General features: G+C 41.6%; 1 protein-coding gene across 1 annotated transcript in view; it reads right to left on the reverse strand.

Moving 5' to 3' along the window:
- Window positions 1-5396: 5396 nt before the first annotated feature.
- The window catches only part of LOC145335908 (copine-9-like), a 374645-nt gene continuing 363883 nt past the window's right edge, over window positions 5397-16158 (reverse strand). The window contains exons 19-20 of the mRNA XM_080181645.1: window positions 10888-10961; window positions 5397-7537 (exon numbers count right to left, since the gene is read on the reverse strand). Coding sequence (XP_080037771.1) covers window positions 7346-7537; window positions 10888-10961 — 266 coding nt within the window. The 3' untranslated portion in view covers window positions 5397-7345. The remainder of the gene's footprint in view (window positions 7538-10887; window positions 10962-16158) is intronic.

The raw sequence follows: 16158 nt of genomic DNA on the forward strand, positions 1-16158 counted from the left end.
TGGCTGCCAGACCTGCTGCAACTTTCCAGCATTTTCTCTTTTGGTTTCAGATTCCAGCATCTGCAGTAATTTGCTTTTATGGAGTAAATAGAGAATGCAATATAAATGCCATGTCAGGTTGGAGGACATGTTTCTCTGCTGCTATCTGATGCCATTCCTTGTGTCTGAGATGGACAGGAGGAAAGAAGTTGTCTTCCATCATAGTGAGAGTTGAACGCAGAACCAGAATAAGTTTACCCACCTACCACGATTAGTATTCTTCACATGCCATACCCTACCAACTGTTCCAATCACCATATCCCCTTCATACATCTACAGAAATCTATGTCAATCACGACTCATACTGAACAATAAAAATCTCACCTCATCCTCACACACTTAACACTTCTGGAAACTGATCATTCACATCTCGTAATTTGTAGGCGTTCATCTGTGGAAGGTACATCACCCCAACACACTGCATTACATTCAGCCCTCTCTTTCTTTGCAGACAAGATGGCCCATAATAAATGGTGGAAGCAGGTACTGCTGCATGTGCTCACCCCCACAGAGGAGATGGTGCTGGGGGTAAACTGAGTGAATGTTGCTGAAGCCATAGCCAGCAGTCGCACTGAAACCATCGACAATGGTGGCCTTTTCCTGCCTAACGCATCTTCTCAAATTCTACTTCATCCTCATCTTGAAATCTGATCCGATGCATAAACTATGAATGCTGTAACCATGCAACTCCTGCTTCTACAACTTCCCTCATCCCAACCCTGCATTGATGCTTTCTGATACCCCCAAAACTGTCAATTGGCCATCAGTGAGTTCTGAGACTGAAAGTCTAGAGACATTGAAACATAGACGATAGGAGCAGGAGGAGGCCATTTGGCCCTTTGAACCTGCTCTGTCATTCATTATGATCATGGCTGATCATCCAACTCAGTAGCCTAATCTTGCTTTCTCCCCATAACCTTTGATCCCACTCACCCTAAGTGCTATATCCAGCTGCCTCTTGAATACAGTCAATGTTTTGGCATCAACTACTTCCTGTTATAATGAATTCCACACTCTCCTATTTTGTTTTATTAATTATTAGTCACAAGTAGGTTTACATTAACACCGCAATGAAGCTACTGTGCAAACTACCACCCTTTGGTTAAGAAGTAACTCCTTAGCTCTGTCCTAATTGGTCTACCCTGTATCCTCAGACTGTTCTGGACTCCCCCACCACTGGGAAATCCTCCCTGCATTTATCCTGTCTATTCCTGCTAGAATTTTATAAGTGTCTATGAGATCCTCCCTCATTCATTCATCTGAACTGGATTATGGCTAGGAGGACATGTGATGGTCCACAACAGAGGAATGGAAAGGGGTGGGGCTTTTGTACAATAGGGACCTGGGGTTCCATTCAGGGGAACAAGGGTTTAATAATGTGCTTGTAATGTTCTAACTGGGTTAGAGGTCATGGGTTTTACCAAAGCAAATGTAGTTTGGACAGGTACATTCAAACTAATAACAACAGATTTATTCCAGGAGGTCTTGTCTGTACAGAGTAAATTGAAACTAACAGGAGGAGCTTCTGAAACACCCTAATGACATCACCATCAAATCATGTGATCAGTTCTTAAAGCAATCATGCAACCTTTCTAAATATATAACATTCTTCCCCCCTTCACCTCTGCTGTCATGACAACAAAATGATACATAGGATCAATAGTACTCTAGACATTGTATCAAATATCATCAATCATTAATCACAATCAATAAGAGTCAGTCAGGAGGACACCCAATCTTCTTTGGTTGCATACGACGGCCCTGATTTTACTGGCATGCCCATCCAATTCCGGGGTGGGCGAGGCTCACAGAATGGCGTTCTCCGTCAGCCTTGGGCATGATCTTACGAGCCTTGGGTGGGCATGCTGGTAAAATTCTGGCCGATGTTCTGGAATTTAGCTGTGCTTGATCCTAGAAGTACGATTTGGAACTTCAGTAGACACTTCTTCTCTTGGAACTAATTCTGTAATGTTCTCACATAATATAGTACCATAAACTCAGATTCTACTAAGTCTTCCATAGTCCTATTCCAACACTCGGGACAAAAGATGGAACTTCTGGAGATGATTCTGAGAAATTGTTTTGAGATGACAATTGGTGAGCGTGACGTCGTCAAACTAGTTCATCTTCGGTTTTGATTTGACTTATTATTGTCACATGCATTAGTATACGGTGGAAAGTATTTTTTCTTGCACACTATACAGAGAAAGCATACCATTTATAGAGAAGGAAAGGAGCGATTGTGCAGAATATAGTGTTACAGTCATAGCCAGGATGCAGAGAAAGATCAGCGTAATATAAGGTTCATTCAAAAGTCTGACGGCAGCAGCGAAAAGCTGTTCTTGAGTTGGTTGGTACGTGATCTCAGACTTCTGTATCTTTTGCCCAACAGAAGAAGGTGGAAGAGAGAATGTCCAGGGTACTTGGGGTCCTTGATTATGCTGGCTGCATTTCTGAAGCAGCAGGAAGTATAGACAGAGTCAATGGATGGGAGGTTGGTTTGCATGATGGACTGGGCTTCATTCACAATCTTTTGTAATTTCTTGCGGTCTTGGGCAGAGCAGGAGCCATAGCAAGCTGTAATACATCTGGAAAGGATGCTTTCTATGGTGCATCTGTAAAAGTTAGTGAGGGTTTTAGTGGACATGCCAAATTTCCTTAGCCTCCTGAGACATGTTGGTGGGCTTTCTTAACTATAGTGTTGGTGTGGAGAGACCTGGTTTGAACCCTGTAAGAAGTTGGACCTGTTTTTGCTAAAACTATGGCTGGTACCTACTTTTCACTCATGACATAATTATGCGCTAACACTCAATCTTCTTGTTGCAATGAGCATTGTTTTCCCCTCACTTTTCATCTAGCAATTTGAGACAGAGGACAAACTGGAACTAAAACCAGGAGCCGCTTACACACCCTAATGACATCACCATCAAATCATGTGATCAGCTCTTAAAGCAACCATGCAATCCTTTTAAACACATAACATCCTTCCCCCTTTATCTCTGTGGTCATGACAACAAATTACTACAATGTTATACATCGGATCAATAATACTCGAGACACTATTATACATCATCAATCTTTCCATATGGTCAATAAAAAAGTTGATCAGGAGGACACCCAATCTTGTTGTTTATGATGTTCTCACAGATAGCTCATCTGGAATGAGGTGTGCTGCACATTTTCTTCTCTTTCTCTTCCTCACAAGATGGTTTCTTGGTGGGACGACCTGTGTGTTAACAACGGTCAGAATCATAGAACCCTACTGTGCAGAAAGAGGCCCTTCAGCCCATCGAGTCTGCACCAACCACAATCCCATCCAGGCCCTACCTCCATATCCCTACACATTATTAACCGCTAATCCCTCTAACCTAAGCATCTTAGGACACTAAGGGGCAATTTTATCATGGCCAATTAACCTAACCCGCACATCTTTGGACTGTGGGAGGAAACCGGAGCACCCGGAGGAAACCTACGCAGACACGAGGAGAACATGCAAAGTCCACACAGACAGTGACCTGAGCCGGGAATCAAACCCAGGTCCCTGGAGCTATGAAGCAGCAGTGCTAACCACTGTGCTACTGTGCCGCCCAGGTTGTGAGGAATGTTACAGACCACCATGACTTGGGTCACTCACTCCAGCAAGCACTGGAGGATTCCTTCAGAGCGGCCAGTCCAGGCAGTAGAACGGTTGCTTCAGGAACCCAACAGCCTGCCCAATGACATTGCCCGTGGCAGCATGGCCCTATTATATAAGTGATGGCCACAGATGTGGTGGGGTTTCCGCAGGGAGTCACCAACCAATTGTACCCCTTATCACTGAGCTGCCATTCTTTGATTTGATGTGGTGATTGAAATAATGCTGGAGCAGCAGATTGGACATGACTTCTGCCAGAACAGCAGGCAATCACCCAATGGTGTGCTGGATGTGGTCACATACCAAATGTACATTGAGTGAGTGGTACCTACTGTGACTTTGATACATATAACCACATAACCTTCACAGCAAGAGGATTTGAATAAATGGATAGCGATGTTCTGCTGCAATTGTATAGGGCATTGGTGAGGCCAAACCTGGAGTGTTGTGTGTGGTTTTGGTGTCCTTATCTGAGGAAGGATGTCCTTACTATAAAGGGCATACAGCAAAGGTTTACCAGACTGATCCCTGGGATGGCAGATCCTGTCATATGAGGAGAGACTAAGTCGGTTAGGATTATATTTACTGGAGTTTAGAAGAGTGAGGGGGATCTCTTAGAAACTTATAAAATTCTAACATAGTTAGACAGGGTAGATTCAGAAAGAATGTTCCCAATGGTGGGGAATCCAGAACTAGGAGTCATAGTTTGAGGATAAGGGGGTAAACCTTTTATAACTGAGATGAGAAGAAATTTCTTCACCTAGAAGGTGGTGAATGTGTGAAATTCACAACCACAGAATGTGTTTGAGGCCAAAACATTGTTGGATTTCAAGAAGAAATTAGAAATAGCTCCAGGGGCTAAAGGGATCAAGGGATATGGATGAAAAAGGAGAGATCAGGATATTGAATTCAATGATCAGCCATGATCAAAATGAATGGTGGATCATTTTCAAAGGGCCAAATGGTCTACTGCTGCTTCTAGTTTCTATTTCCATTTTCACAATTCTATGCATTGCTATGACAGCTTGTCAGGTGTCAGAAGTGTGAACCTGTCAAACATATTAGTTAATGGTCACTTGCCTTCTCAAAACAAAGTCCCATCATCGCTCATTGTATTAAAAAATATATATAACACGACGCAACATTTCATTATGACATGTAAAGTTCGAAGCACCTTTGAACTTACCTGCCCAATGGTTCCCGATTCCCAGCTATCGTTCATGACACCTTTGAGCTGGTGTGATGCATGTCGCCTTCCAAAATTGCCCCAATTCCTTGAAACTCACAGCAGATCTGAAATGCCCACTTCTGCCATGGTGTTGGCAACATCGGGACAACTGGGTGCAGGCACATGAAACACTCCCCACATTTCCTGCACCGATAAAAACCATTGGCACAGGGAACTCTGGAATTGGACCAACATTTTTAAAGCTCATTTGGTGTGATTGGACCGTGGGTCAGGATGGTCAATGAGGGAGGGTAATCTTCTGGCCTTTAAAATGCCTCAGGGTAGTGTATTTATATAGCTGACAGCCATTCCAAAGTTTGCATGTGTCTGGAGAAGGTAGGTGAGGAGAATAATGAGTGTGCATGTTGTGTTCCCTTTGCTGGAATAATCTGCTTACACTGTCTATAGGGGAAGAATGGACTTATGTCGATTTGTAACCCTTCAAGGCAGGAGAGGACGAAAAACATTTAACTGTAATAAGTTGCATTTTCCTTTACATATTTTAATACATTCTTAATGAAAAACACAAGTATTATTTGGCATGGCCTTTGAGTTGGCATTGTATTGATGCTCTACATCACGGAATGATAGGGAGCTATCTTTGGAGCTTATGCTCTATTTTTACCAGGTCAATTAAAGATCTCCCTTTCCTTCATTTCACCTTGTGATCTGATTTACATCAGTCTTATTAGCAAGACAATACTGAAGGTTTAAATTGTACATCCCACAATGCTCTGTAGCAGTATGATGCAATCTGCACATATGGGAACATGCGACCATTCACAAAAAAAAGCATGCTCCCAGAATCATAGTCCTAAAGTAGAAAGCATCTGTCCACCATGGATGTCAAAAAAGCCACAATTCAAAGAACATATCATAGAAAACTTTGAAAGCAAACGGTGGTATTAGACAACCTTGGTCAATAGCACAGTGGAATTCCAACATATATGTTATAGTAAGTTTACACGTGTGAAGCTGTGACTTTGCATTTCATGAGATCCTAACATCTCGAAGCCATGAGAGTGAGAGAGGTTAACCAGGGGTTTCTTCATAAAGAGGGAAGGGCAGCAGCTCTCTGCCCTTGTGGCTCGGATGTAGTACAGCTCATTGGGAAAGGAGGAAATTTAAGATAATGAAGGTACCACCACCACAAAGTGGTGTACTGACATACTGGCATAGCAACAAGGTTCAAAGCTGAATGGTTTGGCACTGGCCTGTACTCATGAATGTCCACATGACTAATTTTTACTTTGGAACAAAGAGAAGGGTCACTGAGTCTTCCAACTAGGGAGAGAGATTCTTCCTGACAATCTACAGGAGGTGTAAACTAGGGGATAAGTCAATTCAATGTCATTCTTATATATCACCCAGTGGTTGACTATTGCAGGTGAAAGCAATGAGTACATATAACGTGTTGGAGATGGCAATACTGCATGTGGGGATGGGATGGGGGTGGGAGGGTAGAAAGCAGAGGGTGGCTGGGATAGGGTTTAGTAATGTGATGGTGGAAATTCAGTGACAATATCAGAATCTTCAACAATGTCAGTGGAAGTTGACTAAGGCGAGCTAAAATAGATGAAGCCCTATTGGAAGTGGACTGAAAGAAAGAAGACGGAGGTGCCATCTACTGAATACCTTCCTCGGATGTGTTCAGGATAAGATATTTGGATCAACTTGAGTGTGCATTCAGGTTGAATTATTATACAGAGAGGCAATGCCAATCTTCGGGAGTTTGAACACTCGGCTAGTGCTTTCAAAGTTTACCATCAAGAAGATAAGGAAGTATTTGGTCCACAAGGTTTGAAGGCAAAAGTACTAACCCGATTGGAAATCTGAATTATGTATTGTCACTCAGTAGGGCTCCCCTGCTCTCTATACCACATTGACCTCAATGAAGTCCAAAATCACAGCTGACTTATCAAAACAGTAAACAAAGAGTATGAATATTCCTTCTGTTCAAACACTGGTGGTCGTACCCAGCTTTGCGGTGTTTCTGCAATGATGATCACTGTTACCATGAGCATTGAACCAAATATAAAGACACCATTGGGTAAATGTTGAAAGCTCATTTACAGGCTGGTAGGGAATGGCAGCATGATCATTTCAGGCTGCTCAGAGCAGGATAGAGTAAAGCATATTATGGTATTTTGTCTGACTTGGGGACAGGAGAGGTTGCAGCTGTTACGAAACCACAAACTCAGAATGGTAGATGGATCTCATCCAGCAAATTTCCATCATTTCCATCCAGTCAACCGTGAACACGATGATGACATTAGCAGCTTGAATAAATACGGCCAATGTCTCAACAATGGAACAAGAGCGCATTCAATGCCTGTCCGTTCCTCTTGCTCATACACACGCGCGCACACGTACAGAAGTTCTGATAGGAATTATATTAAAAGCAGTTTATAAATACACTGATCGGGGAGAGAGAATGTATTTCCTCAGATCCTCGTGTGAAATGACTGTTGTGAGGCAGACGTGTAAGAGGGAGGTGCTGGCCGTGGCTTTATGTCTCTGGTCTTCATGTAGGACAGCAGCTGGTCTGGGATTTCTGCTAAAACATCCTTGGCAAGCCTAGCCATGCTCAGAACCTGATTTCCAGATCGATCGACGTAGTCGCGGAATGGGACAAACTGAAAGAGAGATCACGGCAAGAGAGGTAAAAATGGCGCCATTAATGTTATCATACAACATAATAAGAACATCCCTAAAGGTTATTTGAATATTGAGGCCACCATTGCTTTACTTTGCTCCCTTTCTGATTCCCTTTGCCTTGTGCTAAGTGCAGACTTGTGCTGGAATTCTACCGGCCCGCCTGCCACAGAATTGGAGTGAGTGAGGGGCGGACAGTGAAAATGTCTGTTGATCTCAGCAGGAGTTTCCAGTGTCGCTCGAGTGGAGCTGTAAAATTCCACCCTAGGTGTTGTTATCACACTGGGGTGGCCTCAGTCTCCTTTCCCACACTTCCCTAGGTTTGCTCAGGTTGCCACAATGGCGAATCCTAGTGCAGTGACTTACCCCTACAGGCGGGGTTAGGGTGATTGCTGGTTAGGGTTACCAACTTCAGTTGACCACCTTCTTGCAGGTTTCATCATGCGACTTCCTGCCTTCAACTGTTCCTCCCCCACACTCCCAGCATTGGGCACTCAACATTATCTCTAAGGGGGTAAACTTTTTAGGTGAGGAGAAATTTCTTCACCCAAAGGGTGGTGAATGTGTAGAATTCACTATCACAAAAAGTAGTTGAGGCCAAAACATTGTGTGATTTCAAGAAGAAATTAGATATCGCTCTTGGGACTAAAGGTATCAAGGAATATGGGAGGAAGGGGGCGATCAGGATATTGATTTTGATGATCAGCCGCGATCATAATGAATGGTGGAGCAGGCTTAAAGGCCGAATGGCCTCCCCTGCTTTTATTTTCTACCGGCTCAGATCATTGCTTTCCCAGGCCAATTGGAAAGCCTGATCGACAGCTATAACTTATCCAATCAAAACAATCTTTTTCCCCCTCCTTTAGTACTTTTACACCCATTTTTAAAAAAAATTCAATACCCCTACACTTTTGTCTCCTGGCACTGTCCTGGATATTATTCTTCAGTTGGTTGAGCAGCCAGGACAATTCTGGAGTGTTGGAAATTCTAGTATTCCAGTGCATGTTGAAGACAAAATTAGCAATTTTCAACATGTCTTCTGCTGAGTAGAAGCTGGAAGATCTCAGCCTCAGCGGCCAGTAATGCAAGTGACTCAACTGGAAGTAATAGATGATAATCAGGCCTATTATCAATGAATTACAGAATGATACAGGATGGGTAAGACCATTCAGTCCATATAAAAGCAAAATACTGAGGATGCTTTGACAAAGGGTCATCTGGACTCAAAATGTCAGCCCTTTTCTCTTCTTATGGATGTTGCCAGACCTGCTGAGATTTTCCAGTGTTTTCTCTTTTCCATTCAGCCCATGCTGTCCCTTTGCTAGTACTATCCAATTAATTCCACCTGCTTGATCTTTCCATACAGCTATGTAATTCTTTTCCCTTCAGCTATTTATTTAATTCTTTTTGGAAAGTTACTGTTACATTTGGTTCCACCATCTTTTTAATCAAATCACAATCTCATTGTGTAAAAAGACGCTTCCTCATGTTGTTCTCTGGTTCTTCAGCAAATCATCTTACATTAGTGTTCTCTGCTTGCTGGTCTTTTTACCTTAGGAAACAGCCTTTTAAAACACTTTGTCATGATTTTGAATGCTTCTTTCGAATATCATCTTCAACTTCTCTAAGAACAGCCCCAGCTTCTCCAGTCCCTCCGCATAACTGAAGACCATCATCCTTGGTACTTGTCTAGTACATCTCTCTAAGGCTTTGGCATCCTTCCTGAAATATGTCACCCAGAACTCAACATCATTGGATTTCAGAAGAATGAGGGGAGATCTTATAGAAACATATGAGATTATGAAGGGAATAGATAAGATAGAAGCAGGGAAGTTGTTTCCGCTGGCAGGTGAAACAAGAACTAGGGGGCATGGCCTCAAAATAAGTGGAAGCAGAATTAAGACTGAGTTGAAGAGGAACTTCTTCACACAAAGGGTTGTGAATCTATGGAATTCCCTGCCCAGTGAAGCAGTTGAGGCTACCTCATTGAATGTTTTTAAGGTAAGGATAAATTTTTGAACAGTAAAGGAATTAAAGCTTATGGTGAGCAGGTGGGTAAGTGGAGCTGAGTCCATGAAAATGTCAGCCATGATCTTACTGAATGGCGGAGCAGGCTCAAGGGGCCAGATGGCCTACTCCTGCGCCTAGTTCTTTTGTTCTTATGTTTTTATCATGCCACAGCAGAAGCCTAGCTCGATTTGTATCAAGGTTTGGTTTCCTAGCTTTTGTACTTTGTGTCTTTATTAATAAAACCAACTATTCCATATGCTTTTTTGAATAGCCTTCTGAACAAATCTTGAAACCTTCAAAGATTTGTATGCGTACAATCTGATCTCCCTGATCGCACCCTTTAAAATTGCACCATTCAGTACATTTTGCTTCACTTCAATCTTCTGACTAAAGTACATCACTTCACACTTCTCTCTGTCAGATTTTATTTGGCTTTTGTCTGCCCATTTCACCAGTCTCTCCATGTCCTCCAGAAATCTATTATTATCTTCAACCAGTACAATAAATATTGTGTTGGTGTTTCTTCCTCTTCTCAGCCAGAAATTGAAAAATACATCAATTTTGCTTCCAATTTTCAAACCACTCCCATCCTCACATGATCCATCTTTGACATTGACCTTCTCTTCATTGACTTCGCTGTCTCTACTTCTGGTCCATCAATATTCATCACACACCAATCTACCTTGACTACAGAACCTCACACCCTGCTTTCCGTAAAGACTCCATTGCATTCTCTAGCATCTAATTGCTGGGACAAGCCCAGACAAGTTGGAGTGAAGCCCCAACTAGGTTTCCTTAAAGGGTCAGACACCTCAAGCATCCTGCATTCGGCATATTTTGCTTGTATTGTAGTCTATTTTTTATCTTCCTTACGGTATAATATTTTTCTGAGCGTTGTGTCATCTGCAACTTTTGAAATAATGTCTGTGTAGCCAAGTCCATATCATTAATTTAAGACAAAAAGAAAAGGGATACTAATGCCTGGAGAACATCACTGTATACTTCCCTCTAGGTCTAAAAAACAAGTTTCCACCATAGTTTCGGCCTTCTGCCTCCTAGCCAATGTTGTATGCGCATAGCTACTGACAAGCTTTAACTTTTCTAACAAATCAAAAATCTTTCGAACGTCCGTATACACAAAATCAACTGCATTACCTTAACCAACCCTCTTTGTTACTTCATCAAAGAATTCAATTAAGTCAGTCAAAGATGATTTGCCTTTAATAGATGGTGCTGACTTTAATTGATATGTCTGGTCATTTCCCAACACCAATTCATTGTGACCCGGATTACTCCCTCTAAAACTTTCCTCATCACTGACCTGGACGATGTCACGTTCTGCAATACGGCCCCGAGAGGAAATCCGAACCTCATCTCCATCGAGTTCCTCCATAGCTGCAAAAAGCACAGAAGATAATCTTTATGCTCGAAGGTCATAGAAAGGAATACATAACGTTGGGTATAATGATATTTTATTGCAAAATCTACGAACAAGGTTATCCAATATCATATTTGCATATTATAAACCTGCTGCGTAGCAGGGTCACAGTTTCGAATGCCGCAGACAGTGCAGCAGCAAAGAAAATGCTGATAGAATTGTACTCTTCATTAAAAATTCACAAATCTCCAAATATAGCCAACATATACTGGCAGCTAGAGGAATGCAGTTAATAATTTAATGTTAGTATTCAGCTCTTAAGCTCCATTCTTACAGCATATGATAGCAGCCAAAAGTCTATATAAGCACAAACTTGCAGCCATCCCATATTTTCTTATCTAATTGCTTTTTCCCTCTCAATGATTTAACTATCTTCAAAAAGGGTGCCAGTGTGGATTAAAGGAAGTGAAGGAAATTATTTGGTCAATGATTGTGCGTATAATTGCTTTCTGTGTCAGAATTTGCGCCTTGAATGCTAACAACTAATATTATTTTGCTTTTCACACAAACTGGGACATTATGCATAATGTATAATGCAAAACCTGAGATCAATACACAGGCTGTTATAAATTCCCTTCAGAGTAGTAACTTGTTATACTGTAATTACACCCTCCTAACGGTGGTGGCACTGTGGAACCTCAATCAACCACCTCCACCTTTGCTGCAGAGAAAACCCGAGGGGTAGATATTCATCCTGCCTTCCAAGCATACAGTTGGGATTGAGGATTGACCAGTCATTATGGAAACCACTCAATTTTCATTTGCATTAATCTCATTAAGCACAGCCAAGTATTTCTGAAGTGCAGTTACTGATACATGGAAATATGGCAGCTCATTTCATATTATCAGTAGATGATTAGTCTAGAAACTGAACTAATGTTCTGGGGACATGGAGGCGATGGTTTAGTGGCATTATTGGTAGATATTAATGAAGAAACTCAGTTAATTTTTGGGGGATTTTGATTTGAATCCCACCACAGCAGATGGTGGAATTTGAATTCAATAAAAAATCTGGAATTAACAATCTGTTGATGACCATGAAACTATTATTGATTGTCAGAAGAACGCATCTGGTTCACTGATGTCCTCTAGGGAAGGAAATCAGCCTTCCTTACCTGGTCTGGCCTACATGTGATTCCAGAACCACAGCAATGTGGTTGGCTGTCAAATGCCCTCCAAGAGTGTCTAGGGATGGACAATAAATGTTGACAAGCCAGCGACACCTGTATCTCATGAATGAATGAATAAAAAAATGAGGCTGCACATCCAAGCAAGGAGGTAAATAACCCCAAATATATTTAAATGATGTTGACTAAGAGATAAATGCCAGCTAAGCCACCAAGAGAACCCTCCTTGCTCTTCCTCGAAGACTGTCACTGGGATCTTTTATGTCCTGCTGAGGCAGAGGTGGGGCCTCAGTTAAATGCCATATCCCAATGTAGCACTGCTTTGGTCATTTGCTTAAATGTCTGGTCTGGGGATTCAAACCACAACTTCTGATCCAGAGATAAGAGTTCTGCCACTCAGTCAAAGGTATCAAATTGAAGGTATATGCAAATTTGTGGAGACAACGTGTGACTTTAAATAGGAACTGTATTACACCAATACAACATGGTACAATAGCACCTTCTAACCTCACTTCACCTGACTACTAACTTGGTCCTAATTCTGATGACTTTATGGTCCCCATCATCATCCTCATCAGGTACTACAAGGCCTAAATAAAATAAGATATTATTGTTAAACCTTTTTCTCTTATTGAGTTTTGGGAGGCACAGTGGTTAGCACTGCTACCTCATAGCGCCAGGGATCCAGGTTCAATTCTGGCCTTAGGTCACTGTCTGTGGGGAATTTGCACATTCTCACTGTGTTTGCGTGGGTTTATTCCAGTTGCTCCGGTTTCCTCCCACAGTCCAAAGAGGCACAGGTTAGGTTAGGGAGGCCCTGGCCTAATGGTATCATCGCTAGGCTATTAATCCAGAAACTCAGCTAATGTTCTGGGGACCCGGGTTCAAATCCCACCACGACAGATGATGGAATTTGAATTCAGTAAAAAATACCTGGAATGGTTGTGAAAACATTGTCAATTGTAATATCCTTTCGGGAAGGAAATCTGCTGTCCTTACCTGGTCTGCCCTGCGTGTGACTCCAGAGCCATAGCAATATGATTGACTCTCAACTGGCCTTGGTAACTAGGGATGGGCAATAAGTGCTGGCCAGTCAGCGACACCCATGCCCCTCGAGTGAATAAACAAAAAAAAAATTAGGTGGGTTGGCCATGTTGAATTGCCCCTTAGAGTCAAAGAATGTACAGGTTAGGTGGATTGGCCATGGTCAATACGTTACAGGGTTAGGGCAGGGGAGTGGGCCCAGTTTGGCCCAAGTTAGGATGCTCTTTCGGAGGGTTGGCACGGACTCGATGGGCCAAAGGGTCTCCTTCTGCACGGCAGGGAGTCTATGGATTCTAAGGAAAAAATAGCAGTCGAGTATAGAATTTTAAAAATGGAAATTTTTTAAAAATGTGATTGCAATTTAAAAAAAAATTAGCTATTTTGATGTTATTTAAACATGAATATAAAATAAATACCCACCTGATCATAAGGGAATTAAACTCTGATGGCCTCAGGTGTTCCAGTCAACTGCTGAAATTTTTATTTTTACTCTCATAGATCTTTCATCCTTGAATGACTGAATATTTTAGTGAGGTGTACTGCAATGTTACATCAAATGTGAACAATAAGTAATCATTAGTAAAAAGATTTATTTATGGCTGTCTTTAGAAATCCTATACATGGCTACAAGATTGCAGGCCCAATATTCACATACTTCATTTGGGTTCCGTTAAGCCACATGAGCATTTTTAAAGGCACACAGGGAAACTTTGATAAGCTGCATATGGAGAAGGAAAATCCCAGGATTTTTAGCCAGAGCAGCCATGGACAATTGTAATTGGATTGAGTATCCCTCAGACAAGGAATAGGAAAAGTCAATTAGGATTCATTAGTTCTTAGGATGGAAAAACTATTTTATCGTATCGAACGAAATTAAAATCCCTTCAATGTACTAAATGCACTCAATCAACCTTTTTAGGTCATGCACCTGCTTTTAAAATAAACATAACTATTGTTGGCCTCTCTTGGGGCAGCCTGAACTATTGGCATTCTTTCGCTTCCTAATTATAATAAAATTACCTTGCTTAAGACATAGAGAAAATAGATTATGATCTGCCCAATCCCCTACCTTATAAACCTCATAAATAATAAGAAAATGATTGAAAATTTAATGAACTCAACCTGACAACATGTGCAATGGGCTTTAATTCAAAATGCAGGGCGCATTTTTATTCTGCAAATTAAGAAGACATGCATTTTGCAAAGTTTTGTAATTATTTGTTTCCAAAATGTTTATAGCTACACAATCCTATTATTTTAGACTTTATTTTAGTGATTGCCTCTGACTATTTTAGGAATTATGATCACCCATTTTATTTATATTGTCATCACAATGTGGCATCTGCTGCCATGATGATTTTTCAATAAAACAAATACCTATCTTTTCTAAGGATATCAGTTGTTTTTCAAAATTCGTTTACAGGATGTGGGGTCACTGTTGTGGGCAGCATTTATTGCTCTAGTTGCCCTACAGAAGGTGCTAGTGAGCTGCCTTCTTGAACGGCTGCAATCCCCGAGATGTGGGCACATCCATTGCGCTGTAAGAGATTTTCAGAATTTTGACCCAGTGACAGTGAAGGAATGGCAATATACTTCCAAGGAAGGATGGTGAGTGACTTCATTGAATCATAGAATCTCTACAGTGCAGAAAGAGGCTATTTGGCCCATTGAGTCTGCATCCACAACAATCCCACCTCGGCCCTATCTTCATAACCATGCGTATTTACCCCACTAATCCCCCTGACATTAAGGGGCAATTTAGCATGGCCAATCCACCTAACCTACACAGCTTTGGACTGTGGGAGGAACCAGAGCACCTGAAAGAAACCCATGCAGAGATGGGGAGAATGTGCAAACTCTACACAGACAGTCACCCGAGGCCAGAATTGAGCCTGGGTCCCTGGCACTGTGAGGCAGCAACGCTAACCACTGTGCCACCGTGCTACTCAACTTGGAGGGGATCCTCCAGATGGAGGTGTTCCCAAGTTACTGTTGTCCTTATCTTTCTAGATGGTAGAAGTCATGAGTTTGGAAGGGGCTGCCTGAGGAATCTTGGTGAGTCTTTGCAGTGCATCTTGTAAATGCTACATACAGCTGCCACCGTGAGTCAATGGTGGAGGGATTGAGTATTTGTGGAAGGGGTGGCAACCAAGCTGGCTGCTTTGCTCTGGATGGTGTTGAGTTTCTTGAGTGTTGCCAGAGCTGCACTCATCCAGGCAAGTAGAGAGTATTCGATCACACTCCTGACCTGTTGAACAAATTCAGGCCAATCCCTGATCATTTCTTCAGCCCATTGGTTGTCCCTAGACTTACAAGTGAGCAAAAAGAGCACATGGTTGAGATAATGGAGAGATTCACATTATTCATGGAAATATATCTTACCATGTATAGAATAGATCTATAGAATTTTACAGGATAGAAAGGACTATTTGCTTTCTGAAAGAATTATTTATTTAGTTCCATTCCTCAGTCCTGTATTCACATTTTAAAAAAAATTCCATCACTATCCTTTTGAAAGCTGTAAATGAATTTTACTTCCACCGCATCTTCTATGGACAACATTGTACATCCAGTCAACCCTCTTCATTGAAAGGATCCTCCCAACATCTTCCTTTATGCTTTTATTGGCAATCTTACATTTATGTTCTCCTGTTGCTAATTACCATCCAGTGGAAATATTACCTATTTACCTTAATAAAATCCTTCATAATTACCACCTTCAAGCAAAGAAGGCTGAGTCCAATGAAATAATTTGGAGAACTGTGTTTTGCAAGATACACTTCAATTATCATGGCCAAATAAGAAAGGTCAATTACCAGTCAAAGATTCTAACTACATTCATGGATACTGTTAGTTGGACAGTAAAATCTTTTTACTTATGGATGATCTGATAATGGAGTTATGTCACTTTAAATCACAGGGATTAGTAATTTAGAGGTCTGGATTAATGATCTTGAGTCATGAGTGCAAATCCCACCATTAC

Source organism: Carcharhinus amblyrhynchos, chromosome 3 (genome assembly GCF_965287045.1).
Source record: "Carcharhinus amblyrhynchos chromosome 3, sCarAmb.v2.hapA, whole genome shotgun sequence".
Taxonomy (NCBI): domain Eukaryota; kingdom Metazoa; phylum Chordata; class Chondrichthyes; order Carcharhiniformes; family Carcharhinidae; genus Carcharhinus; species Carcharhinus amblyrhynchos.